Source organism: Aquarana catesbeiana, linkage group LG07 (genome assembly GCF_042186555.1).
Source record: "Aquarana catesbeiana isolate 2022-GZ linkage group LG07, ASM4218655v1, whole genome shotgun sequence".
NCBI lineage: Eukaryota > Metazoa > Chordata > Amphibia > Anura > Ranidae > Aquarana > Aquarana catesbeiana.
In genome coordinates this window covers 104,009,748-104,034,580 of record NC_133330.1, presented here as the reverse complement: position 1 = coordinate 104,034,580, position 24,833 = coordinate 104,009,748, and the positions used below count along the sequence as shown (strand labels likewise).

The 24,833-nt window shown below is 43.7% G+C and overlaps 1 protein-coding gene across 2 annotated transcripts in view; it reads right to left on the bottom strand.

The window, feature by feature from the left end:
- The window catches only part of TRIOBP (TRIO and F-actin binding protein), a 139,407-nt gene that overhangs the window by 70,884 nt on the left and 43,690 nt on the right, over positions 1–24,833 (bottom strand). For both annotated transcript variants that reach the window (XM_073592567.1, XM_073592566.1), the window contains 2 exons: positions 16,097–16,206; positions 2,398–2,821 (listed from right to left, as the gene is read on the bottom strand). In XM_073592567.1, the coding sequence (XP_073448668.1) occupies positions 2,398–2,821; positions 16,097–16,206 (534 nt within the window). The remainder of the gene's footprint in view (positions 1–2,397; positions 2,822–16,096; positions 16,207–24,833) is intronic.

Genomic DNA, 24,833 nt, shown 5'->3' with positions numbered 1-24,833 from the left:
GGGGAAATGATCTCCCACTGTGGAAGGAAGGCCCCCAGTCTTCCTCCCACTGTTTTTAGAGAGTCATTGATCTTTCTGGGCTTTTTCAGGAGGGCGAAAAATCGCCCCTCCTCTGCCCTTACCTCTTTGGCCCCAGGTTTTCTTCTGTCCCCCTTGTTTAGGGGCTTCCCTGCACTTTTGCGGACGAAACCCCCTCTTTCTCTGTGTAGGGGTCTTTCGTTTGAGTGGGAAGGACTTCTTTTTGTCTGCTGTCCGGTCTAGGACTGTATCTAACCCAGGACCAAATAGTAAGTCACCTGTCAGGGGTATCCCACATAACTTGACCTTAGAGGCGGCGTCACCCGGCCACGTCTTCAGCCAGAGGGCCCTCCTGGCCGAGTTAGCCAGGGCCGCTGATCTGGCTGACATACGGACTGACTCCGCCGAGGCATCTGCTATGTATGCGATGCCTCGCAGAATCGTGGGGAAGATGCTAGGATAGTCTCTTTAGCTGTGCCAGCCTCAATATGCTCCTGAATCTGGAAAAGCCAATGTTCTAAATTGCGGGCTACCACAGTAACAGCCATTTCTGGTTTTAAGTTACCGACTGTTGAGTCCCAGGTCTTTTTCAGTAATGAGTCTATCCTCTTATCCATGACGTCTGATAAGGCCCCCATGTCCTCAAAGGCCAGGTCTGTGTGCCTAGAGACCTGAGAGAAAGCTGCATCCAGTTTGGGATTTTTATTCCAAATGGACGCTGGATCCTCTGAAAACGGAAATCTTCTCTTAAGGGAACTCGAGAAGAAGGGCTTTCTTTCCGGATCCTGCCACTCTTTTTTAATCGTCTCCACCAGAACCTCGTGTACTGGAAAAACTTTTCTCTTTTGATCTCCTAAGCCCTTGTACATAAGGTCATGGAGTGAGAGGGGTTTTTTATCCTCGTGTATACCGAGGGTTGTATATATTGCCCCTAGGAGATCTTCCACCTCCTCTAGGGACAACTTATACCTGGAGATTTTCCTGGACTCCCCGTCCTGGTCCTCTCCCTCTGATTCCTCATGGGAGTCAGAAGTGCCACTGTCTGGTTGCCTAAGCTCCACCCCGGAAGGGCCTGCAGCCTCCTCTGCCGTAGCCATACTAGTGGATCTGGCAGGAGCCGAGCCCTGAGCATGAGGCGGGGTTGAATCCTGCTGAATGGGATTAAGGGGAAGCTGAAACTTCTCAAAAAGCGTTTTAAAGGATGAAAAAGTGGATGACAGCTCCTTTACAGAGGCTGCCAAGCCGGACTGCTGTTCAGAGTCCCTTTCCTTGACCAAGGAATCTATGCATTCCTTACACAGAACCTTGGTCCAAGCTTCCCCTAAACTGTCCCTACAAGAGGCACATTTCTTTTTAGAGACATGAGTGGACTTTGTCTTTTCAGTGGATTTCTGAAATTACATACAGAAAGCACATTACATTCAGCAATTTTTTAACAGAAACAACCCTGGGGGTGTACCCAACCCACCTGTAGGGATCCGAGTCACCCCCACCCCCTGACCACCCAGGGGGTCTGTCCCCCCCTAAGTAAGGAACCGTACATGGGGGGGGACAATCCTAGGTAGAGAGGACCCCTCCCCAGGGAACTCTTACCTTCGGAAGGCTGGAGCTAGTGTCCGTATGAGCTGCAGCATCTGCCTCAGACATGACTGCAGGTGGTTGCCTGTGTAGAGTCTCACACTGTCTGCACGTGTAAACCGACTCCTCCAGCCTGAGCCTGGCCCCCTATCAGCACCGCGACCCGGAACCGGAAGTCGCGGGTTAAAGGTAGACATCCGCCCTCCGCCGGAAATGACGTCGCCCGTCGTCCGGCCCGTTCGTTCCATTAACAAAAAATGCGGCCTGCACAGTGTGCAGGGAGAGCGGAGTGTCCTCCTTGCTGCGGCCCTGTGAACGCGATAGGGGGCCCCCACAGCCTGATGCCACGCTTGACAAGGAAGGGGTGGCTGCTGTTTTGCGGGTATGTACCGCCTATCCACTGCTTGGAAGCCCCTGCTCCCCTGGGGATGTTCTGAAAGAGGCCACAATCTCCCTGATTGTATCAGCCTGGTTCCCTGCACAGTGTCTCCCCTCCGGAGGAAACACTATTAACTGAGGTATGGCAGGGGAAGTGAGAGTTTTATGGGCTGGCGCAGTGTTTCCTACAGGAAGAGGAGGAGACTATCTCTCAATAGTGGCTGTCCTGAATGACGTAAAGGGAAAAAGGGAAGTAGGTTTGCCTTTGGTGATACAAAGAAAATATAAAGTACATCACTCCACAATGCCCATAGATACAGAGGTGAATGATGGCTTGTTTTAAAGTTCTTTTACTGCTCAGAATATGTAAATACTGTGTTGTGCATAGTTCACTTTAAGAATGATCCCATTCAAGCAATGTACCTGTTTTTCAAGTGCTGATGTGTTCTCTCCCATAGCTTTGGTTTTGTTTCCTGCAAGCAAACAAGTAAGAGGAGTCTGTTTAGTCTCCCGCAATGGCAACCGCTCCAGCTCTTTCCATTTAGATTCAATGTCTTCATTGAGCCGCTGCTTCTGCTCTTCAGTCACTGCAGTAGTGAGAGTTCGACGAGTGTTCAGTGTGTCGCCTCCTGGAGTAGCTTCAAACCAACGTTTTCTCTCCTCTAATCTTTGATCCCGCTCTTCCCCAGGGGAGAGTGGTGATAACTCTACATAGTCAAATGAGCCCTGTCGCGATCCTACCAACTCTATTTTCCTCTGCCTAACTTCTGAACTCAGACGCAGCTCTTCTGGCCTTGGTGTAGCACGAGGAGGCACAAATGTATTTTCCTTATTACTTTCAGACAGTCTAAAATGTAAAGCAAGAAAAGATAAAAGAAACAATTTAAGTTAATGTGCAAGTCCGATACTGCACAAAAACTACCAGTACATGTCAATTTAAATGTAAATTTTGGCAAAGTACAAAGTGTATTTTGCATTTAATAAACCTCTAATAACACTGCACTGTAAAGAATTACCCTAAATCATATAACTCATACAATAATAAATAGAGATAAATATGTGTTTTTAACAATTAAGCTATAACAGTCAAAACAATCCTGCTTGCCTCCTTTATAAGAAATAGATTTCTACCATGAAATCTAAAAACGGTTCCAAAAGGGTTATAACCATTTGGTGAGTGAGACTCACATTGGGTGATTGCTTGCAAAGTGTGATAATCACATCATTTTTCCTGCACAATTGGAGCATGGCTATTTGCAGTTATATTATGTGTGGGACTTCTGCACTGACTTAATGAATTTTAACACTAATGCTTTGAATTTCTAGCATTGATCAAGTGCCTTCTGGAATCTATTAACACTGATTTGATTTCATGAGAGAAATGTATTTTGCATTTACAGTCACTTAGAGAACAATGTGTACATGCTAAAAAGTTTTCATCCTAGTACTAATCTTAACTAAAATTTTCTAGATGTCAGTATCCAGATCTTGTGCATGGCCATAAATCTAAACCCGTGGGAATGCAGAACCACCCTATTCACTGTATAACCCCCACTGCAGCCTCATTCACATATTACAGCATGAGAGGAAGGCTGCAGAGCACTGCTTAGATCTCCTCCAGAAACAGCTATTTCTACTTCAAACGATTATATTAACGTTACAATAAACAAATGTACAGTACCTCACAAAAGTGAGTACACCCCTCACATATCTGTAAATATTTTATTATATCTTTTCACACCGAGGCTGCTTTCACACTGATGCACAGCTGCTGCTGGGTACTGGTGACTGGTACTGCTGGCGGGTACTGGTACTACTGGCGGGTATCTCTGGCTGGTACTGGTACTGCTGGTTTATACTGATGGCTGGTACTGGTACTGATGACTGGTACTTCTGGTTGGTACTGGTACTATTGGCTCGTACTGGTACTGCTGGCTGGTACTGGTGGCTGGTACTGGTGGCTGGTGTCCCACATCGTGGGTTCCTGTGTCCTGACCCGCCATCCCTGAGCATATTTGTGACAGAAGCATGCAGCTGCAGTAGAGAGCAGAGCCGATGCTTCCTGTCATAGGCGGAGTATATTTGGTATCACTCTGCCTGTGAAGAAGCCGGCGCTATACAGGAAGCATCGGCTCTGCTTCCCCTAGCGGCGGCTCCGTTCTTCTCACTAATGCTCGGAGATGGTTGATCGGGAACCCGCGATCTGGGCTTGCTGATCCGCCATCTCAGAGCAAGACATGGTGGGCCACATCGGAGGGCGCCGCGGGCCAGCGATTGGGCACCCCTGGCCTAGGCTATAAGATGATTGCCAAGACCCTGAAACTGAGCTGCAGCACAGTGGCCAAGACCATACAGTGGTTTAACAGGACAGGTTCCACCCAGAGCAGGCTTCGTCATGGTTGACCAGAGAAGTTGAGTGCACGTGCTCAGCATCATATCCAGAGGTTGTCTTTGGGAAATGGACGTATAAGTGCTGTCAGCATTGCTGCAGAGGTTGAAGGGGTAGGGGGGTGGGGGTCAGCCTGTCAGTGCTCAGACCATACATTGCATCAAATTGGTCTGCATGGTTGTCCCAGAAGGAAGCCTCTTCTAAAGATGATGCAAAAAAACCTGCAAACAGTTTGCTGAAGACAAGCAGACCAAGGATACGGATTACTGGAACCATGTCCTGTGGTTTGATGAGACCAAGATAAACTTATTCGGTTCAGATGGTGTCAAGCGTGTGTGGCGGCAACCAGGTGAGGGGTACAAAGACAAATGTGTCTTGCCTACAGTCAAGCATGGTGATGGGAGTGTCATGGTCTGGGGCTGCATGAGTGCTGCCGGCACTGGGGAGCTATAGTTCATTGAGGGAACCATGAATGCCAACATGTACTGTGACATACTGAAGCAGAGCATGATTCCCGCCCTTCGGAGACAGGGCCACAGGGCAATATTCCAACATGATAACGATCCCAAACACACTTCCAAGATGACCACTGCCTTGCTAAAGAAGCTGAGGGTAAAAGGTGATGGACTGGCCAAGCATGTCTCCAAACCTAAACCCTATTGAGCATCCATGGGGCATCCTTTAAAATGGAAGGTGGAAGAGCACAAGGTCTCTAAAATCCACCAGCTCCGTGATGTCATCATGGAGGAGTGGAAGAGGACTCCAGTGGCAACCTGTGAAGCTCTGGTAAACTCCATGCCCAAGAGGGTTAAGGCAGTGCTGAAAAATAATGGTGGCCACACAAAATAGACACTTTGGGCCCAATTTGGACATCTTCACTTAGGGGTGTACTCACTTTTGTTGCCAGCGGTTTAGACATTAAAAAGGAGAAGTCCAGCCTGAGCTTTTTAGGCTGGGCTTCCCCTCTGGGTCACAGGAGTGCAACCTATTTTGCACTCCTGTGACCCGTTTTCAGCGGACAGAGCGGTCTGAAGTCCGCTCTCCGCTGACGTCACTGTCATCAGTGGAGGCAGTGCGTCATCCAGACTTCTCAAGTCTGGATCCGCCAGCTGCCTTGATTTATGGCAGCCTCAGTGAGCCGCAGGGACGGCCGATCCCCGCGCCTCCACAGTTCAGCGCTCCAATGAGCAAGGAGAAGCAGAGAGGAGAGGCGCTGACAGCGATGTTCGGCGGCTCGGTTCTCAGTGCAGAGACGGCAGGGGACAGATACAGAATCGGTCTGATGCTGTATCCACATACGCAAGTATGAAACTCAGAAAAACAAACATACTTCTCTTTTAAATTGTGAGGAGTTATTTTTAGGGAACAGCAAATTTACACTGTTATACAAGCTGTAAACTCACTACTTTACATTGTAGCAAAGTGTAATTTCTGCAGTGTTGTCACATAAAACGATATAGAATAATATTAACAAAATGTGGGAGGTGAGATACTGTAAAATATATATATATATATATATATATATATATATATATATATATATATATATATACACACACACACACACACACAACACCATTCCAGGCTCAGAAAATATGGACGGGATCCACTGAGAACCTGAGCCAGCTCTTCTTGCCTCCTCCACAGCCCAGTGCTCCAGTGAGCGCTGGAGGGGAGAGCAGAGAGCTGATGACCGACAGTTACGGCTCTCTGCTCAGAGTGGAGGGGAAGACTGAGCGATCATGCAGAGCCAGTGGGGGACAGATTGATGCTGAATCCACCTAGGTGAGTATAAATGATCATTTATTTTTTAAATCCTAAACTTCTCTTTTAAATAAATGTCAACACTGTCAGCAGTTTGATGCCTTAGGACAATACTAAACTGTGATATTTCTCTTAATACATAGTGTAAAAAAAACAAAAAAACAAAAACGACAATCCAAGTGCAAAAAAACTTTATTTAGATTTACTGGTATTTCTATGAACCTTTCAGGACAGCACCATGGAGAAACAGTGCAGTTCCACCTCTTCACAGGAAACACTGTGCCGTGACAACGCCCCTTTAAAAGCGGCTGCTTCCACAATGCCGTCAGTCGTACACAAGAATTCCTCTGACATGCTAGAAGAGATCAGCAAAACATTGAGCACCCGAGATTATACATCCATATACATAACATGCCCGGGGGGGTGTCCTGAAAGGCTCATAGAAATACCGTTACCGATTAGTCGAAGGCTTTCTCCCTTCGCCTTTCAGGACACCACCATGGAGATGATAACAGAGAACTTATTTCAGGGTGGAACCCCAGTTTGTAAGATCTTTCTGCCAAAGGACTGATCCAAGGCCAACAGAAAATCCAACCTGTAGTGCCTTATGAATGTGATGAAGCTGGACCATGTGGCTGCCTTACAAACCTGTTCTGGTGATGCCCCAGCCCTCTTTGCCCAGGAAGCCGTCGCTGCCCGTATGGAGTGGGGCATTATCCCCTCCGGAGATTCCTTACCTACAAAAAAGGTAGGCTTCTTTGATAGCCTGCTTTTGCCATCTTCCCAAGGTACTCTTGGATTTACTCTCTCCTTTATGCATTCCTGCTGACAGAACAAACAAGGAAGATGATTTCCTAAGGTTTTTTGTTACTTCCAGGCATTTCAAAAGACACCTTTTGACATATCTAAGGTGTGAAAGGCCTCTTCTCACGGGCCTGAGGGTGCTGGACAAAATGTCAGTAGTATAATCTCCTGCGTGCAGTGGAATGCAGAAGACACCTTTGGAAGAAAACCTGGATCTGTCCTTAAGACTATCCTGTCTGGGAGACATCTCAAAAAAGGTCCTGAATTTTGCTAATCCTGCAGGCTGAAGTTACCGCTACTAGGATTGTTTTTAACCACCTCAAAACCGGGCCTATTCTGGCACTTCTCTCCTACATGTAAAAATCATAATTTTTTTGCTAGAAAATTACTCAGAACCACCAATTATTATATATTTTTTTAACAGATACCCTAGGGAATAAAATGGCGCTTGTTGCAATGTTTTATCTCGCACGGTATTTGCGCAATAATTTTTCAAACGCCTTTTTTTTGGAAAAAACGGTTTCATGAATTAAAAAAACAACAAAACAGTAAAGTCAGCCCAATTTTTTTGTATAAATGTGAAAGATGATGTTACGCCGAGTAAATTGATACGTAACATGTCACGATTTAAAATTGCACACAATCATGGAATGGCGCCAAACTTCATAACTTAAAAATCTCCATAGGCGACGCTTTAAAATTTTTTAAAGGTTACCAATTTAGTGTTACAGAGGAGGTCTAGCCCTACTATTGTTGCACACGCTCTACCGCACGTGGCGATACCTCAAATGTGTGGTTTGAGCAGCGTTTATATATGTGGGAGTGGCTTACATGTGCATTTGCTTCTGATCGCGAGCTACCGGGGACAGGGGCGTTTAAAATTTTTTTTTATTATTTTACTTAATTTTTTTTATTTTGACACTTGTTTTTACATTTTATTTATTTATTTTTTTTATCACTTTTATCCCTTGTAATAGGAATCTATGTGACAGGTCCTATTTATGGAGAGATGCAGGGTCAATAAGACCCCACATCTCTCCTCCAGGCTGGAAAGCATGAGATCGGGGAAAAAAAAAAAAAAAATTCACCGATCTCATGCTGACAGCCAAGATCGTGGCTTCGTTAATTTCCGGGATCCCGGGCGTGACATCATAACATCGCGCCCGGGCCTCCGACGGTCATAGAGATGACTGGTGACCATCTGGTCACCAGTCATCTCTATCGTCCTCATCCGGCGCCGGCCAATTCGTTCTCCGAGAGAGTATCACTATATTGTCATATTGTTTATGCAAATCATTGTTTTTTTTGTTTTTCTTGTTTTTTGTATGTATTCGTCATGTAACATTTGATGTTTTTTAATCATCGATCATCTGTATGATCGAACTTTTTATATAAACCGAATAAAATTGATCTTTCGTATTACTTAAGTGTGTGTTGCCTTTAAAGTCCCAAGGAAGGGGTTTTTTTCTTTTTTTCAAATTGTACACTAGGGATGTGGCAACCACACTATTTATGACCATTTATGAAACCCTCTCTCCTATTTTTGGCCAGTAGGGTGCGATTAGAATCAAGTCTGTGGACTCTATTCTGAATATTGCTAGTACTCGCGAAATCAACTAGAACGGAGGGGGAAAAAAATCGTAGGACAGGGGGACGTCCCATTTGTGGGCTAATGCATCCAACCCTATTGCTTGATCCTCTTTGGAGCGAAAAGAAGGCAGGCGTCTTTGCGTTCCACTGGTTTGAAAATAAATCCACCTGGGGCAGTCCCCAACTCTCAGTAATCATCAGAAATTTTTCTTGATTCAATGACCATTCTGACTCCCTTACTTTCCTTTCTACTGAGGAAGTCTGATAGAACATTCTGCGCTCCCTTCAGGTAAATTGTTGATAGCGAAGCCAGATTCGATTCAGTCAAAGATAGGATCTGATGCGCCAGCTCCATAAGCGCTCTTCTCCTTGTTTCACCGGTTTTGTCATCAGGTACAGGACAGCTGTCATGTCTGACAGAACCTGCACATTTTGATTTCCTAAGGACTGCTGGAAGACCCTCCTGTTCCCTGGGAACTTGGATGATAACACCCTGTTGCATCAGCTCCCTTAGAAGGGACGTCATGGCCAGGGCTTTTTCTTGATCCCTTTGGAAAACCGTTATATAAAAACGACGTGGGGGAGTCCGAGAGAACTCTAGGTCGTAACCTTGCCTGATGTTTAACACAAAAGGACTCGTCGTTGCTTCTTTCCAGACCGGAAAAAAATCCTGCAGCCCTCCGCCCAACGGAAGGTAATCGTCATTGCTTTTTTGCAGCTTGTTCTGGGTGCCTGAAAAAGCACCCCCCCACCTCTCCCCCTCTGGGGATTCCAAGGTCCCTTCTGACTCTGCTCTCTCTCTTTTTGGGGCTGCTGAAAAGGACGAAAACTTTTCCTTGGTGGTATTCCTTTCTTTTTTGGCGGAAAGGCCTTCTTGTTCACTGTTCTGTCCTACACGGTTTCTAATTCCGGGCCAAACAGTAAATCACCTGTGAAGGGGATCCCACAAAGTTTTACCTTCGAAGCCGAGTCCCACCAACCAGGTTTTGAGCCATAGGGCCCGTCTGGCTGAGTTGATTAGGGCGGAGGATCTCGCAGACATCCTTATGGACTCTGTTGAGGCATCAGCCATATACCCAACTGCCTACAGGATGGTAGGAAAGGATTCCAGTAAATCTTTCCTAGAAGTGCCCGCTTCCACATTTCCTTTTAGCTGTTCTACCCAGCATTCGAGGTTTCTCGCAACTACAGTAGATGCCATTGCTGGCTTCAAATTGAATAAGGAGGGAATCTGCCCTCTTGTCCATGGTGTCCTTGAGTACCCCCCATGTCTTCAAACGCTAGATCAGTAAGCCTTGAGACTTGGGAGAAGGCTGCATCAATCTTTGGTCTTTTGTTCCAAATGAATGACCTGTCCTCTTCAAAAGGGAATTTCCTTTTTTGAGACAGAGAGAAAAATTGGCCCTTTTCTGGGTCTTTCCATATCCTATGTTTAGTCCATTCTAGACCTTGGTAGGTTTTATTGTGTATCGATAATTGAGTTTTCTCCTCTTGTATGTCCAGGGTGGTATAAACCGCCTTTAAATAGGTCCTCCACCTCTTCCAACATAAGTTTGAAAAGAGAGGTCCTTGTCTCCTCCTCTACATCCTCCTCCTCTGAACTCAATGTTGACTGGGGAATACTGTCTCTCTCCTCCTCGGACTTACTTTCCATCTGTTTTGAAGTAGAGGGTAGAGGATTAGAATGGGAACTCTGGCTCTGAGCGGACCCCTGACCCTGTTTCTAAAAAAACTGCAAAGTTTTTGCAAGTTCCTTTCTTATAGAAGAGAAGAGCTCCTTGCATTCTTCCATGGACTCTTCTTTCACAAGTCCTGCAATGCATGACCTGCAGAGTGGCTTGGGCCAGGAGTCTCTTAGTGGGTTCTTGCAAAAGGGGCACTTTCTCCCTGAAGGGGCTCTTTCTGATTTGGCAATGGCATTGGCTTAGAAGACGCAACAATAAAAACCAACCTTTAATAGGGGCAAGGCCCTGTACTGCCACCACCAGACACCCTGAAGAGGGAAAAAGAAAGGAGATACCCAGAGCGAGGAGAACCCAACCTTACATAGAGCTCCCATTCCCTGCTGAACTGTTAAAAAAAAAAATCCACTTTTAATCAGTCAGCTGCAGGCTTCCCTGAAGGAAGAAAGGAATGAATCAGTTACAAAAACACCCAGAGTGTAAAAACCAAGAGGTACCACTGTACCTCTTACCTGGGCCTGGCTGGGGTTAAGTGCGCCTGCATTCGCCATCCCCGCTGACGGCTCAGTCTCCTCCAACGCAGCTCAGCGGCAGCCGCCAACTCCTGTGCTTTTAAAGCCTTAATCCTTCCAGCATCCCTGCACTCGAGGGCCGGAAGGAAGCCCCAGCCAGAAGACCCGCCTCTTCCCCCTGCGTTCCAGTGGCCGAAACTACTCACTGCCACGCTCCCTGGAAGCCCCGCCCCCTAGAAGCGACATCACCCGCTGTCTGGGACTCAGAGCCAACATGCCAAGAGCTTAAGGCTTCTCTCAGCATGCACGCCAAGCACACCAGCAGCCTCCGAGCACCTGAAGCGGGATCCTTCCGACCGGCCATCACTCCCTTGAGCCAAAGGAGAAAGAGAACACCGGAACACCACCCTCCCTTGCTGAGGGGGTGCTGGATTGGTCATAGAAAGAGAAGCCAGAAGGTACCGCCACCCTCTCCTTATGGAGAGAATGCAGCCCCCCTCTCTAGTTCCCCAGCAGCGCTTCCACCATGGCGGCGGAAACACTAAGACTCTCTCCATGGTGCTGTCCAGAAATGTGAAGGGAGAAATAATGGTTAGCCATTATATAACTCTGTAACATAGGGGAAGAATTTGCAATCATATTTTTACAAAATAAAAATTCTAGACAAGACATGTTTGGTAAAAAAAAAAAAAAACTTAGATAACAACCTGAACAAATAAGCTATTTTAAGCTGAACATTCATCTGAGAATGACTGTTCATTCAAAAATTCAAAACATATTTTGCGAACATTACTATAAACACTTATCTAGAAACATTGTAATATTGTCGGCACCACTGCATGTGTGTTTTCCTAACATTTTTCAGTGTATAAAATGCAAAGCGGACTTAGAAAAGAATGGTTTCCCAACCCATCCTCCCCCCGAGTAACTAGTTTTCCATTAACAAAAAAATAATTAAAAAAAAAAAGGGATCAAGCCTAAGATGCTTGCAAAACGCTCATAAACGCTTAATGAAAAAAGCCTCTAAAAAACGACCTCAGTGCTATGCTCACTTCAAGCATAAATGCAGCCTCAGATTTTACCAACCTAAAACTAGTAAATAAAGTCAAGTTTCTTATCTTTGTATTCCAAATCGGTGACTTTAAAAGTACAGAATCATCATGATAGTCAGATAAACTATTTTTCAGGAGAGGTCAGCTGTAGCAACCTTCCTAGTCCCTCTATACAAGTTTGCTTGCAATGAAATGTGTTTTACTAATGCTAGGCTTTTATGATGCAATGTTTGCAGTTCATATTCTTTATCCAATCATTTGCTCTAATGCGCCTAAAACTTCCTCATACGTGCTAAAATCATCTCAGCAACTTACATGTCTCTACCAATTATCACACTCTAGCCCTACTGATTCTAATGCTGGCCATACACTATACAGAAAATCGGCCGAACCCATTTTCGAAAAAAGAACGTTCGACCGTGACCGCAAACGATCGTGCCATCATATAATGACCGATAAATTGTTCAGTGGACATGAATAAATAATTTTTTGTTCGTTTTTTTACATATACCTAGTGCAGACAGTTCGGACGGGAAACACATTAACCTTGCAATTTATCGTACGTTCAGCAGAAATTTTCCAAACTTTCCGTTCGTTTTTTCCCCACAAAAACGTCACAAACGATTATTGATTTGTGCCCATTAACTTGCCGAAAAACGAACGAAGTGTCTATACGAACGATTTTTCGGCCGATTTTTCGTATAGTGTATGGCCAGCATAAGTCTCAGGACACCAATTATAAGTTGCGGACGCGCTGGTATTGTGTACCTTCAGCCTTGCCACGCATATACCCTTCAGTTACAGATCTTTGTTGGAGAAGCTGCGGCCAGCGTGGTATGCTCCTGCACTTGCGGTGAGAGTATCCCACAATTCGTCCTTTTTTAGTCAGATATTAAAGATCGGATAAAAGCCATTTTGAATGTAGATATCCCATTGTCCCCGGTTCACTTACTCCATTTTCCAACCCTACCACTTGGTCATTATAAGCGAAGTGCCCTACCGCACCTTTTAAATGCAGCTACGAGAGCGATTCCTATTTACTGGAAAAGGGCTCAGGTTCCCAATAGGGAGGAATGGATCAGGAAAGTGAATGAAATCATGGATGCGGAGGACTGGGTGGCGACATGCAAGGACAGCCGGGAGCGCTTCTCTAGTGTTTGGGCGACAGGTCGGGCTCACATATCTGACCCTACTTTGGTCCCATCTAGTTTAGACGTAGCTTTAGCCAAGCCCTCACTTAGACCCCTTTCACACTGTGCCGTCAGCAAGAAAGCGGCGCTATTTTTAGCACCGCTTTACCGTCGCTATTCCCTCGCTAGCGGGGCAGTTTTAACCCCCCGCTAGTGGCCAAAAAGGGGTTAAATCTGCCCACAAAACACCGCTCATCGCAGCGCTGCCCCACTGATTTCAATGGGGAGCAGCGGTGGAGGAGTGGTGGGTTCACCGCTCCAAAAAAGGTGCTGGCAGTACTTTTTCTTACGCTCTGCCAGCGCACCGCTCCAGTGTGAAAGCCCTCCAGCTTTCACACTGGAGTGAATGGAGCAGCTGTTTTAGGGCGGTTTGCAGGCGCTAATTTTAACGCTATAGCGCCTGCAAAACGCTCCAGTGTGAAAGGGGTCTTAAGGTACCTACGTGAATACTGCAGCCACTACCCGAATTTTGTTCTCGTAAATTTTTTTTGGCAGCTTATGTTTATTACTGCCTTTTAATCTTCTTCCAGCCTCCTGGATTGGTGTGGGTGCCTGCAGTCCTGGCACATTTGAATGGGCCCCTTATGGTTAAATACTATGTTTTGTTTTTATGTTACAAATATCTTGTTTTTTTCTTGACACAGTTAGCCCGGGTCCACATGGTTTGCCCCTCGCGGAACGATGGCCCTCCCTCTCTCTTTTCTCTATGAATAGCCCTGTTCATGTTTGCTATGCCATATGTGTCGCTTTCTTTTTCTTATTGTATGAAAAGGATTTATATATATATATATATATATATATATATATATATATATATATATATATATATATATATATATATATATATATATATATATATATATATATATATAACACACACACACACACTCAGCAAAAGACACCTTTTAAGGCTAAATGCAAAAGGCAATAACAAAAAGTGATATAAGTAAAGCTGGGTAACAGCCATTGGCTGCAGCAGCTGATCGAATGCTGTTTTTCCAGCAGGACCATTCAACAGAAGCCAGTCTAAGGATAGGCTTCTGTTGAACACAGAATGCCACAGTCAGATTGAAATTTGATTTGTGTGCACACAGCTTAACACAGATGGTGGTAGTGGACCTGCACGGAGTTTAGGATGTGACTGCTGATACACCAGACTGCTAAACTGAAACACAACATTCAGCTGCCATTGATATACAAGGAAAAAATCCTGTAAGCTACCCCTAACAGTGACCTGTTTTACTATGCAGCAACTTCACTCATAAAGCATAAGGCAACGCCAACTACATACTTCTCACCATTGTATTGGAAGAGGGTTTGGGTGGGATTATAGCGGTATTTTCTGTTTAAATCCTGCCCATACCCTCTTCCAATACATTTGATTCTTTGGGATGAGGTGCCGGATGCTGTGTGGTTACCTGAACAAATACATAAAACGTATCACTATTGTTTATGCCTTCTATATTCCTACACGTATGTTAAAAGCAATAAAGGGGATGAGTTATGATCCATTTTTTAAATTCCTCTAATAAATACGTTTGAATAGACATAAAATACATTTTCAAAATACCCAAATTATCTTTAGTTTAAAGTTGTTCTAAAGCCTGTGTGTTTTTTTTACCTTAATACATTTCCTGCATTAAGGTAACAAAAAATACAAAAAAAAAAAAACAAATAAAAAAAAACACCCCAGTAACCATTGTCCCTCTCCCCCCCCCCTGCCCCCCAACATTTACCTGAGTCTGTCAGCGATTCAGTGCTGTCCCAGCTTCAGGTCTTCCCTCCCCTCTCTTCCTCTTCTCACAGGAACTCTGACAACAGCGTGAGCTATTGGCCTTCTACTGTTGTCAGTCAAATCGTGTGAGCAGAGCAGGGGGCAGGGCCGAGCAGCGTTCCATGTGTTCATAAATGCATACAGCCCCTTTTTGGGAGTAAGCCAGCAGGTGTGCACCCAAAGTAAGAGGCTTGCTATAGGGGCAGAGAGAAGAGGAGGAGCCAGCAGGGAACCCCAAAAGAGGAGGTTTGCCCCCCCCATGCAAAAACATTGCACAAAGCAGGTAAGTATAACATATTTATTATTTTTAATTGAAAAATCTAGCATCTACAAACATTTTAAACCAACTAAGTACATTCCAGGTGCATCAAAACAAAAAGGTGTACAAAGTCCTAGCTCACCACACCCACTTCAACCTGACTGTATTATTGCTGTACAATCCCCTTTAGATTTACCAAAACAAAATTAAAAAAAATAAAATCTAATATATGTCTAAACAGTCAATTCAGTCAGGCTCTTGTACTACATCCTTCTCTGCTGGATACTTGCTTTCTATGTGGAAGCCGTGTTTTCTCTACAAAGGGCCGACCATCTTCTGGGTCAGAGCAGGGGATTTCCATTGAAAGCTCAGGCTCCCAGCTGATTAGAGAGCCCTAGCTCTGACTCAGCAGGGGGGGGGGGGGTGTTAGACCTCTGCATACAGACCACAGAAAGCAAGGCTCATTCTCTGCAGAATGCTGCTAAGAGACAGGCTTTTCAAATTAGGCTGTGTCTACTTTCTAAAGTAAACCGACTAAGACTTTGCACACCTTTTGCACCTAGAAAGCATTTTAAGTGATTGTAAAGCTTTAAATATTTTTTCATTAAAATAAACACGTCACACTTACCTGCTCTGCGCAATGGTTTTGAACAGAGCAGCACCAATTCATATCTTCTGTGGTCCCCGCAGGTGCTCCTGTTTTCTGCCCCGTGCCGACTGCCCCCATAGGAAGCTACTTCTTATGGGGGCACTTGTGGATGCTCGATCCCAAGCCAGGCTGTTTGCATCTATTCAGACACACAGCCTTGCTTAACCCCGCCCCCCCCCTCAGAGGTTTTGACTGACAGCAGCAGGAGCCAATAGCTCTAACTGCTCTCACTCGAGCCTGTGAGACAGGGGAGAATAACTGCTGCAGACGTGCACAGCGCTGGATCAAGATCAGGCTCACGTGAGTACTGAGGGTGGGCTGGGGGGAGCTATTATTAGTTCTTTTTTACCTTAATTGAGAGAATGCATTACAGTAAAAAACCTTTTACCTTTACAACCACTTGTGATTGAGTGATTTGAAATGAAGTCATTTGGGCTTTAAAATGCTTACAACTTACTTTGTCACATCAGGTATGCTAACTGGGTGCACATTTTTTCTTAGAGCCTCAATCCAATTCCTGCGAATGCCAGAAGTCATAGCGGAAAGTGTAAACACACCTTCATTTGTCTGCAAAGAACAGGCAAAAAGAAAAAAAGTTATGGAGATTTCAGAAAGTTACCACACCTTTAAAACACATTTTAAAGTGATACTAAAGTCTTGTTTTTTAATTTAAAAATAACAAACATCTTATACTTACCTGCTCTGTACAATGGTTTTGCACAGAGAAGCCCAGATCCTCCCCTTCTCAGGTCCCTCACCGGCACTCTTGGCCCATCCCTTCTGCCCAGTGCCCCCACAGAAAGCAGCTTGCTATGGGGCACCAGTGCTGAGCAGCTGCTCTGTGTCCCCGCCCTCTCTCTCCTCTCATTGGCTCACCAACTTTGATTGACAGCAGTGGGAGCCAATGGTGCCTGCTGCTGTGTCTCAGCCAATCAGCAGGGAGAGTCCTGGGCAGCTGAGGTTCTCGTGCAACATCACTGGAGCAAGATGGGGCTCAGGTAAGTATTAGGAGGGGTGAGAAGGCTGCTGCAAACAAGTTTTTTTTTTTTTCGATCTTAATGCATAGAATGCATTAAGATAAAAAACCTTCTGCCTTTAGAAAAAAAAAGTGTTTCTTAAAGTGTTTATATTTCAAATAAATATTTTTTAACGCACCTGTAAAATCTCTTTCTTAGAGTTTATCACAGGACACAGGAGATGTAATTCTTAGACCATTGAGTTATGCTTTGAACACTGGCAAACAGAAGAGCTTAACAATGCCTCTCATGCCCAGCACTGCCCTAGTTTTGTCAGCAAGCAATATCAGAATGAAACGAGAGGGGATGGAATTGTGTCCCGTAAATTTACTCCAAAAAAGCGATTTTACATGCACGTCAAAAATCTAGTTTTCTTAAATTGTACATCACAGGGCACAGGAGAGTTAATTTTTAGATCACTGGAGCATCCAAAAGCAATCTCATGAGAGGCGAGCAACAGCAAACGGCTAACATACCCAACAGGAACAATCCTCCTAACAAATAAAGGGGGATAACTGAGAAGGCCTTTGCAGTGCCACCTGTAGGACTTTCACCTAGTAAAACGTAGCGTACGTATAACAGAAGACCAGGTGGCCACCTTACAGACCTGGGAACCCAAGGCTGAAAAGTACATGAAGCACCGACACTTCTTCTGGAGTGAGCCTACACAGAAACCATTTTAGGTCATCTGCCTGAGTGATAATCTGTCAAATCCAACTAGAAGTTTTAGCTATAGAGGCAGCCTGTCCCTTCTAAGAGTCTTTAGGCAATACGAACTAGACTGCTTTCCAAGCAGTGGAAAGCAATCTCTTTAGGATGTTTTGGAGAAGGAAAAAAGAAAAGGCATTACAATGTCCTGATACAAATGAAAAGCTGAGACCACCTTAGACAGGAAGGAATTATGTGGTCTCAAAACAACCTCGTCATTGTGAAGAACAAGAAAAAGGTCCCTAACAGGACAAAGTCTCAAATTTAGTTGCATGATGAGAGGGGGAGAGAAATATCATAAATGGTTTTGAACCTTAGCCTCTGAAGGACCAAAAACACTGGGTTGGGGGTCCCATGGAGTTAGCAGGGAGATACTGGGTGAACATTGTGAGCCATTCTTTGTACAAAGTCTCTGACCAAGGAGTGAGGAAGCTAGCAGCCTCGGAAAAAAAAAAACAATGCCAAAAGCAAAAACCTGACATTTGATAGCCTTCTGGACCTAACTAGTTTTGACTGAAGAAAGAATTAAACCTGTGCAATAAAGTATTTTCTGGAATGAAGCTTTTTTTGCACCAAGCAAGTTTGCTTTCCATGTGCAGTGGTAAATCCTACAAGAAGAGGACTTCCTTGCCTTCAGCAAGGTGGGAACCACAAAGTCCACAAGAACCCTGACAGAACAAGTGATCATTAAAACTTAATTTTCTCAGCTACCTTCTCTGAGCTACAAAAGAATGCTTCCCTATGTAATGGAGGGGAAGGAGGTGTTTGTAGTCCAAAATCAGGAAAACAGCCATTCTAGAGTGATGCCGCTGATGCCTTCTTAGATACAGTGCAGTAAACATCTTCATCTTAGGGCAGGAAATATGTTATTCATAGAACTGCCCGGTGAGAATAAAGGGAATAAAAAAAAAAAAAAAAAAAAAAACGAAATCAGCCATCACTTAGGGACTGCTAAGTTGTAACCTATTACATTTTTGGGTTTAGAGATGCTTTATAATAAAAACTTTCTGTACTGGCAGAAAATGTCCTTCGCCTAAAAAAAATAACAAAAAAAAAAAAAAAAAATGTTCAATCGGGTCCTTGGTGGCAGCCAACAGTGTGTTTTGCCAGACTTTCAGTTAAAACATATTTTGGCTATTACTAAATTAATATTCAAGAACAATTTCTTAAACTGATCCCATCACCTAGCACTGTTAGAAGTTGATCACTATTGCAATTCGGCACCATGAGGTCAGTCTAACAATCTTTTGGTGTTCCTGCTTGTCAGATTATATAAGCCAACCTGCTTGAATTCAGTGAAGAGTTGCAAAGACACTGCAGTCTTATCTCTGGAGCTCTCTGAAAATATATTTTCAGTTTGCCCCCATAACTATCCAAACAAAAGAAAGTACCGATTATAAATGGATACCTACTGTACCCAAAATAGAGCAGACATACAAAATTTCAAAGCTACTAGTCCTTCAAAATCTGGCCTGAACATAAATGCATTCAAACCTAAACATTTATAGACTAAAACAAAGTTCCCGGATCATTGCCTTTGTGAGACTTGCTAGAAATCAGTGATTTATTCGATACCTCCCAAGAGGTCATGTTACCTACTTTATCACAAATCAAGCACAGTGAACGCATAAAAAAAAAAAAAAAAAAGCGTCACGGGGTCCTCACTAACTCCTCAACTAACTCCTCAAATAATATATAAATATCAACAATACATTTCTCTTATTTGCTCCATTTAAAGCATTTTGTTTTAACTGCTTGATAAAGCAGAAAAAGTACCATACTTGTAATGAATGTTCAGGCCGCACTTTGCACTGCACACAGTAACCTGATCCACACCACAATAGTTATATGTGTATACAGTTGTGCTTATAAGTTTACATACCCAGGCAGAATTTATGATTTCTTGGCCATTTTTTAGAGAATATGAATAACAACACAAAAACATTTTTCACTCATGGTTAGTGTTTGGCTGAAGCCATTTATTATCAATCAACTGTTTACTCTTTTTAAATCATAATGGCAACAGAAACTACCAAAATGACCCTGGTCAAAAGTTACATTTGCCAGTTCTTAATACCGTGTATTGTCCCCTTTAACATCAATGAAGTCTTTTGTGGTATTTGTGGATGAGGCTCTTTATCTTCTCAGATGGTAAAGCTGCCCATTCCTCTTGGCAAAAAGCCTCTAGTTTTGCATGAACTGCATGTTTGAGATCTCTCCAGAGTGGCTCAATGATATTGAGGTCAGGAGACTGAGATGGCCACTCTAGAACCTTCACTTTATTCTGCTGTAGCCAATGACAGGTCATTCTGGCCTTGTGTTTTGGATCATTGTCATGTTGGAACATCCAAGTAAGTCCCATGCACAGCTTCCTGGCTGATGAATGCAAATTTTCCTCCGGTATTTTTTGATAACATACTGCATGCATCTTGCCATCAATTTTGACCAAATTTCCTGTGCATTTGTAGCTCACACATCCCCAAAACATCAGCAATCCACCTCCGTGTTTCACAGTAGGAATGGTGTACCTTTCATCATAGGCCTTGTTGACTCATCTCCAAATGAAGCATTTATGGTTGTGGCCAAAAAGCTGATTGGCATTCTCAATTCCTTGGATATCTTTTGTTATCCCTTTCCTGTTTCTTACAGTTCAACTGCCTTTTCCCACAAATCCTTTGACAATTCTTTTGCTTTCCCCATGACTCAGAATCCAGAAACGTCATTTCAGCACTGAATGAAAGATGCAAGGGTCTGTCAGGAGTCCAGAAACTCACTGACCTTTTATACACACACACACACACTATTTACCAGTAAACCGATCACAGGGGAGGATGGTTACCTTTATTAGCCATTCAAACCCCTTTGTGTCAACTTGTGTGCAGGTTATCAGGCAAAAATCACCAGGGTATGTAAACTTTTGATCAGGGTCATTTGGGTAGTTTCTGTTGTCATTATGATTTAACCACTTCAGCCCCGGAAGGATTTACCCCCTTCCTGACCAGAGTACTTTTTACAATTTGGCACCACTTTAACTGCTAATTGGGTATAGCATTGCATGGCCGCGCAAACGAAATTTGCGTCCTTTTCTTCCCACAATTAGCCTTCTTTTGATGGTATTTGATCACCTCTGCGGTTTTTTTTTTTGCGATATAAACGGAAAAAGACCAAAAATTTTGAAAAAAAAAAAATGACATTTTCTACTTTATGTTACAAAAAAAATCCAATAAACTCAATTTTAGTCATACATTTAGGCCAAAATGTATTCGGCCACATGTCTTTGGTAAAAAAAATTTCAATAAGTGTATATTTATTGGTTTTCACAAAAGTTATAGCGCCTACAAACTAGGGTACATTTTCTGAAATTTACACAGCCTTTAATTTATGACTCATTTCTTGAGGTGCTAAAATGGCAGGGCAGTACAAAACCCCCCAAATGACCCCATTTTGGAAAGTAGATACCCCAAGGAAATTGCTGAGAGGCATGTTGAGCCCATTGAATATTTAATTTTTTTTTTGTCCCAAGTAAATGAATAATGACAAAAAAAAAAAAAAAAAAATTTACAAAAAGTTGTCACTAAATGATATATTGCTCACACAGGCCATGGGCATATGTGGAATTGCACCCCAAAATACATTCAGCTGCTTCTCCTGAGTACGGGGATACCACATGTGTGGGACTTTTTGGGAGCCTAGCCGCGTATTTTTTTTTTCACACAGTATTTGCGCATCGATTTTTCAAACGCATTTTTTTGGGAAAAAACACACTTTTAAATTTTAATGCACTAAAACACACTATATTGCCCAAATGTTTGATGAAATAAAAAAGATGATCTTAGGCCGAGTACATGGATACCAAACATGATATGCTTTAAAATTGCACACAAATGTGCAGTGGCGACAAACTAAATACATTTTTAAAAGCCTTTAAAAGCCTTTACAGGTTACCACTTTAGATTTACAGAGGAGGTCTACTGCTAAAATTACTGCCCTCGATCTGATCTTTGCGGTGATACCTCACATGCATGGTGCAATTGCGGTTTACATTTGACGCCAGACCGATGCTTGCGTTCGCCTTTGCGCGAGAGCAGGGGGGGACAGGGGTGCTTTTTTTTTTTTCTTTATTATTTTTTAACTGTTCCTTTCAGTTTTTTTTTTTTTTTTTAAATCATTTTTATTGTTATCTCAGGGAATGTAAATATCCTCTATGATAGCAACAGGTAGTGACAGGTACTCTTTTTTGAAAAAATTGGGGTCTATTAGACCTTATATCTCTCCTCTGCCCTCAAAGCATCTGACCACACCAAGATCGGTGTGATAAAATGCCTTCCCAATGGCGCTGTTTACATCCGGCGAAATCTAAGTCATGAAATGCTCGTAGCTTCTGGTTTCTTAGGCCATAGAGATGTTTGGAGCCACTCTGGTCTCTGATCAGCTCTATGGTCAGCTGGCTGAATCACTGGCTGCATTCTCAGGTTCCCTGTTGAGACAGGAGAGCCAGAGAAAAACATGGAAGACGGTGGGGGGGGGAGCATTCCCTCCCACTGCTTGTAAAAGCAGTCTAGAGGCTAATTCGCCGCTAGGATTGCTTTTACATGAAAGCTGACCGCTGGCTGAAAAGAATGGTACCAAGATGATACCTAAACCTGCAGGCGTCATTCTGGTATAACCACTCAAAGTCCAGCAACATACCAGTACGTTGCTGGTTCTTGTTGGGCTTATATTGTAATCTTTTTTTTTCATGCAGCCTGTGGGCTGAACGAAAAAAAGAGATTGATCGGTGGGTATGCCCACCATTAGAATACCTCCCTTCATCCACCCACTTCTAATGATGGGCATACATGCACCATTTATGTATGCTGAAGCATGGGGGCATCCTACCGCAAAAGGTAGGAGCAAATCGCTCCTCCGCCCCTGCTGCCCCCATGCTTCGGCATAGATCACCTCCGACAGTGCTGGAGTCACGGCTTTATATATCGTGGGAGCAAACGCTGTTTCTGTCAAGATAAATAAATCCGCGCTGCAGCTGAATGGCGTACCTGAAGACAAAAAAATGGTTAACAATAAAACACAGTAAACGGTAAAGTATAAAAAATTGCATACCTGAAAAGCAAACATGATAAAAATAAAACATTGCAGAATAGAATACAGTAAAAAAAAAAGAGCAGAACAATAGAGAGAGAAGAGAGAGAGAGAGAGAGAGAAAAGAGAGAAGAGAGAAGAGAGAGAGAAGAGAGAGAGAGAAGAGAGAGAGAGAAGAGAGAGAGAGAAGAGAGAGAGAGAGAGAGAGAGAGAGAGAGAGAGAGAGAGAGAGAGAGAGAGAGAGAGAGAGAGAGAGAGAGAGAGAACAATAAAACGACAACTATTTTTGTTTTTATTTTATATATTTTTTTGTGTTTTTTTTTTTACACTTTTTTTTGTAACTGTAACTTTTATAACTGTAACCGGTTCCAGGTTCGGGTCTCTCAAAATGCGATGGCATCTTGGGAGACCCTGTGTTAGTGTGCCTAGTCTGTGCAATGCTGTACCCTACGCTAATACTCAACTAGTGTATGGTAGCGTTCAAAACATTCACCAATGCAAAGACCAGGATTGTCAGGACAGGAGGGACAATAATAGCGGGTGTCACGCCTATATCCGCGCTTGCAGCAGACACTACATCTTTTTTGGGGTGGGTTCGTTGGGTAAGGGTACTCGGGAGGACAAAGAAAATGCCTCTCATGCAGCCGACTGCATTTGGTTGGGGATGTGAATTGGGGAAGTACGGGTGCTGCAGAAGTGGTGGGTTCCCAATTAGGATTGGCGAATGCAGCAGGAAGGGCATTATGGGCACGACGGGCCTGTGTTTGTCTTCTTCTTGGTGGCAGCGGGACACTACTTGTGCTTGCCACCTCACCAGCTTGAACTGCACTTATGGGACTCGCCACGTCACCAAGTGTTACTGCAGTGCTGGTTTGACTACGACCGGGGTGTACTAGGCCGCTGGTGCTTGCCAGTTCACCAAAACGCTAACAAAAAAAACTGTTAGCGATCGCAGGGATCAGGCCTGATAACTGCGAATGCTGCAGTTATGTGTCTAGTGTTTTGTAAGTGACAGTGATCGATCGATACTGCACTTGGGTGGGCTGGGCTGGGCCGGGCGGAGGGGAAAACGCAGGTGCTAGCAGGTATCTGGGCTGATCCCGCTAACACTGCGTTTTTGGGAACCTTAAACTACTGGGGACGCTAGTATAGATCTGATCGGATCAGATATTGATCCGTTCAGATACTATACCACTAGGGGAGGTGTATGGTGCATGCGTGGGTGTTAGCGGTACTGGCGCTAACCTGACCCTGCCTGGGGAGACGCAGACCCTATCTTACCCTAAAACCTAAGTTATATCATCGCCGGGCGATCAGGGGGTTAAACCTTTATTCGGTAATAAACAGCAGGTGCCCTGACACTATAAAAAAATAAAACTAACTAACCAGCGTCACCCGTAACAGTTATACGGCGATCAGTGGTGAAAGGGTTAACTAGGGGGCAATCAAAGGGTTAAAACCTTTATTAGGTAGTATATGGGGGTCCCCGACGCTATAAAATGCTGAACCGAAATATTTACCTCCCTAACTAGCGTCACCAGTGACACTAATACAGCGATCAGAAAAATGATCGCTTAGTGACACTGGCGACGGGGGGTGATCAAGGGGTTAAAACTTTTAGGGGGGTTAGGGGGGTACCCTAGACCTAAAGGGGGCTAACACTAACTGCCCTACCACACTAACTGTCACAAACTGACACCAATGCAGTAATCAGAAAAAAAAAAAAAAAACTGCACTGGCAACTGGTTAAAAAGAGTAAACACAGTCAGTTAATTGATAATAAATGACTTCAACCAAACACTAACCACGAGTGAAAGAAAAGGTTTTTGTGTTGTCATTCACATTCTCTGAAAAATGGGCAAGAAATTAAAGTCTGCCAGGGTATGTAAACTTACACACACTAGTAATTATATTATATATATACACACACACATACACATCATAGGTTTTAGGTCTTTTCCATTTATTTAGCAAAAAAAATAAACCCAGTGGTGATTAAATCGCACCAAAAGAAAACAAAACGATAAAAATTTCATACGAGTACAGTATTGCATGACTGAGCAATTGTCATTCAAAGTGTGACAGAGCTGAAAGTCAAAAATTGACCTGGGCAGGAAGGGGGTGCCCAGTATTGAAGTGGTATTAGAAATGTGAAAAAACTGCCACTAGACAAAGTCCTGTTGTGACAAAACTTTGTGTTGGGAGGTATGGCTGAGGCACATACTAGTACAGACATTCTGACAGCACATTCTGGAGCTAAGCAAAAGGTGCAACTTTATGCAGAGGCACCTTGCGGGTGAAGAGACACTTGATACAACTATAATACATTAGTTGCAGTAGCACAGAGTTTGAATATAATTAAGCATGTCATAATGGTTAACATTGCTGTAC